The sequence below is a fragment of the Octopus bimaculoides genome, chromosome 12 (assembly GCF_001194135.2).
Source record: "Octopus bimaculoides isolate UCB-OBI-ISO-001 chromosome 12, ASM119413v2, whole genome shotgun sequence".
NCBI lineage: Eukaryota > Metazoa > Mollusca > Cephalopoda > Octopoda > Octopodidae > Octopus > Octopus bimaculoides.
The window spans coordinates 43,722,253-43,725,693 of record NC_068992.1 but is presented as its reverse complement, the minus strand read 5'-3'; the positions used below and the strand labels follow the sequence as shown (position 1 = coordinate 43,725,693).

Genomic DNA, 3,441 nt, shown 5'->3' with positions numbered 1-3,441 from the left:
ACGACTGTGTCCTGTTTGCCAAGGGAAGTTATCCCTCTCACCATGATCTGCATCTATATATATACTCTTTTACTCTTTTACTTGTTTCAGTCTTTTGACTGTGGCCATGCTGGAGCACCGCCTTTAGTCGAGCAAATCGACCCCAGGACTTATTCTTTGGAAGCCTAGTACTTATTCTATTGGTCTCTTTTGCCGAGCCGCTATGTATATATTAATATTATCTCAGTTGAAAAAACTTCGATAATCTAAATATGTTAATAGTTACCAGGGTAGCAAAAAACACTAAAACTGGGATATCATACCTGTTTAATAGGTAGAAATATCATGTTAAAGTGATGTATTATGAGTATGTATGTATGTATGTATGTATCTATATATGCACAGACACACAGATACACACCACAGGCTTCTTTAAGTTTCTATCTGTTAAATCCACTTACAAGGTTTTGGTTGGACAGGGAACTATAGAAGACACTTGCCTAAGGTAGTGAGACTGAACTCAAAAACTCATGGTTGGGAAGGGAACCTGTGCTCCTTACAATCAATTCTTGTGTTGTACCCTTTTTCCTTTATTTATTTATTTTCTATGTTTGTTATACAGGCTGAGCCGTGTCGCTCTGTTGAGATGGCCATGAGGAAATGTCCTGGTGGATTTTATGCAGAAATCAAATATGATGGGGAACGAGTTCAAGTTCATAAAGATGGTTCTGAATTCCGTTATTTCAGTCGTTCTTTAAAACCAGTCCAACCACACAAAGTAAGTTCATTCATTTGTTCATTTTATGTCTGGTTTGCCATGTCAGTACGGGTTAGATGAATACAATGATGATGTCAATGTGTGTGTGTGTATCTGTTTTTATGTTTCCCAGTGTAAAACGGTGTAAAACTCATTATCGTATATAATTCTGTAGAAGGGAGGTAACTCGCTAAAGGTCCATAACTCTGGTGTAACTTAAATCATTAAAAAAAATTTGGTTGATATAATTGGCTTGAATCCTAAACAATGGTGTCCCGGCCTAGCTGGAGTACATGATTGAAACCAAATTAAAGAGTAAAAGAACACGTCTTTTATTCTTTACTTCTTTCAATCATTGGACTGTGGCCATGTTGGGGCAAAGTATTGCATGGTTTACTCAAACAAATCCCCCCCTCCCCAGTACTTCATATTCGGTTGGCTTCTTTTGCCAAACTGCTAAGTTATAGGGATGTAAACAAACCAACACTGATTGACGAGTGGTGTAGGGGATTAACACAAAAGACACACACACGAAATCCTAAACCCAAGTTGCCACATAAAAAGCATTGGTGTGGCTGCTGGTGCCACGTAGCAAGCACCCTGTACACCTTGTAAAGTGGCTGGCATTAAGAAGGGTATCCACCCTTAGGAACCATGCCAAAATAGACTATGGAACTCTTGTGTAGCCCTGGCTTTGCCAGTTCCTGTGAAGGTATCCAACGGATGTTAAATGATGATGATGGCATATATGATGGGCTTCCATACAGTTTCTGTGGACCAAATTCACTCACTTGGTTGTAGTCAGCCTGGGGTTATAGTAGAAGAGAATTAACCACAATGCCATGCAATGGGATTGAACCTGAAACCACATGATAAGGAAACGAGCTTCTTAACTACACAGCCATACCTGCGTTCATCTATTTAATGAACAATTACTTCCCATCCAAACCCAAACAAAATATTCGCCATGATAATTATTTGTCTGTGTTTTGCGAAAGGTGTCTCACTTCAAGGATTATATACCAAAAGCTTTCCCAGGAGGCAATAATTTGATACTAGATGCTGAGGTTCTTCTGATTGACAATGCCACCAGTACCCCGCTGCCATTCGGAACTCTTGGAATACATAAGGTAAGCAAAACAATATTGGTTTCAAATTTTAGCCCAAGGCCAGGCAATTATTTGGCCAGTACTTGATGCTGCCAACCAGGCAGCTATGACATTCGTGTATATGACTATATCTCAACCATCTTTTATTTTTTTATTTTTATGTTTCTGTCCCCTCTCACAGAAAGCAGCATTCAAGGACGCAAATGTTTGTCTGTTTGTCTTTGACTGTCTACATCTGAATAATGAGAACCTGATGGAGCTGTAAGTATTAACCTCCTCCTTCTCCTCCTCCTCCTCCTCCTACTACTACTACTATTTGGTTTCTATTCCTCTCAACTAGCCAGCTACATGTATCCCCTTTTCCACCCGAGCTCGCTTGACACAGCAGTCTCTCCAATTAACCTTCAACATATTTGCTTTGAACTCCTTACCCAAACATTTACCCCCTACCCCCAGAAAACTTTGAAACTACTTAGCTGCACACCCTCTAATGTAGGATCAGATGCACAATAACAAAACAGGAAGGTGTTGCAGCTGCAAAGCGTTCCATTTTGCAATCTAATTCTGACGTTATTACTTTCAGTTCTATTAAAAAACGGAGAAAGATTCTTGAGGACAACATGGTCGAGATACGGAATCACATCATGTTTTCAAAGACTCAATTTATTACAGTAAGTTCTTATGATGATCTTCAGTTATTTCAGTTAAGTTAAATCTATGGAGCTGAACAAACACCACATTAGAGAGTGAAGGAATCACTGTATCGTCATTCCATGTCTTTGAAATTTCAGTCAAGTTTTTCTTAAACTACATGTTGCTACTTTAACCCTTTCGTTACTGTATTTATTTTGAGATGCTCTGTGTTTCTTTCAATTACTTTAAATATAACGCAGAATTTAATAATATAACTTAGTTATCATTAAGCTAGTGTTAGAAACGTAACTTGTGATTGAAGTTTGGTGGAAGATTTTAATTCAAAACTTATGAAAACAAAACATTTGTACTCAGAGCCAGAACCGGTTTCAGCCAGGTTGGTAACGAAAGGGTTGAACTTTTTGTTACAGTATTTCCCTGGTGTGGCTGTGTGGTTAAGTTCGTTTCCCGACCGCATGGTTTTGGGTTCGGTCCTACTGCATGGCACCTTGGGCAAGTGTCTTCTACTATAGCCATGGGCTGACCAAAACCTTGTGAGTGGATTTGGTAGACAGAAACTGAAAGAAGCCTGTTATATGTGTGTGTGTATAATGGACTCTCCTGTTGTTAGATGACGTATGAGGGTTCGACAGTTTCTTGCTGAACAACTACATGCATGATTTGTTTATAGTAATCAAATGATTGTGTGGACATAAGCTCAATCCCTCCATTAGATCAACATTACCTGTACAGGTGCAACAGGTGCCACATGTCAGATGTCAAAATGATCGCAGTGCAACGTAAAATGAAGTGCTTTGCTCAAGAACACAAAGCAATGCCTGGTCTGAGAATCGGACCTGTGATCCTGCAATCATGAGTGCAATACCTTAACCACTAAGCCGTGTGTGTGTGTGTGTGTGTGTGTGTGTGTGTGTGTGTGTGTGTGTGTGTGTGTGTGTGTGT

General features: G+C 39.5%; 1 protein-coding gene across 1 annotated transcript in view; it reads left to right on the top strand.

Annotated features, from left to right (window-relative positions):
- The window catches only part of LOC106874569 (DNA ligase 3), a 63,654-nt gene that overhangs the window by 29,939 nt on the left and 30,274 nt on the right, over positions 1-3,441 (top strand). Inside the window, exons 11-14 of the mRNA XM_014922347.2 lie at positions 602-757; positions 1,735-1,866; positions 2,027-2,106; positions 2,429-2,516. Coding sequence (XP_014777833.1) covers positions 602-757; positions 1,735-1,866; positions 2,027-2,106; positions 2,429-2,516 — 456 coding nt within the window. The remainder of the gene's footprint in view (positions 1-601; positions 758-1,734; positions 1,867-2,026; positions 2,107-2,428; positions 2,517-3,441) is intronic.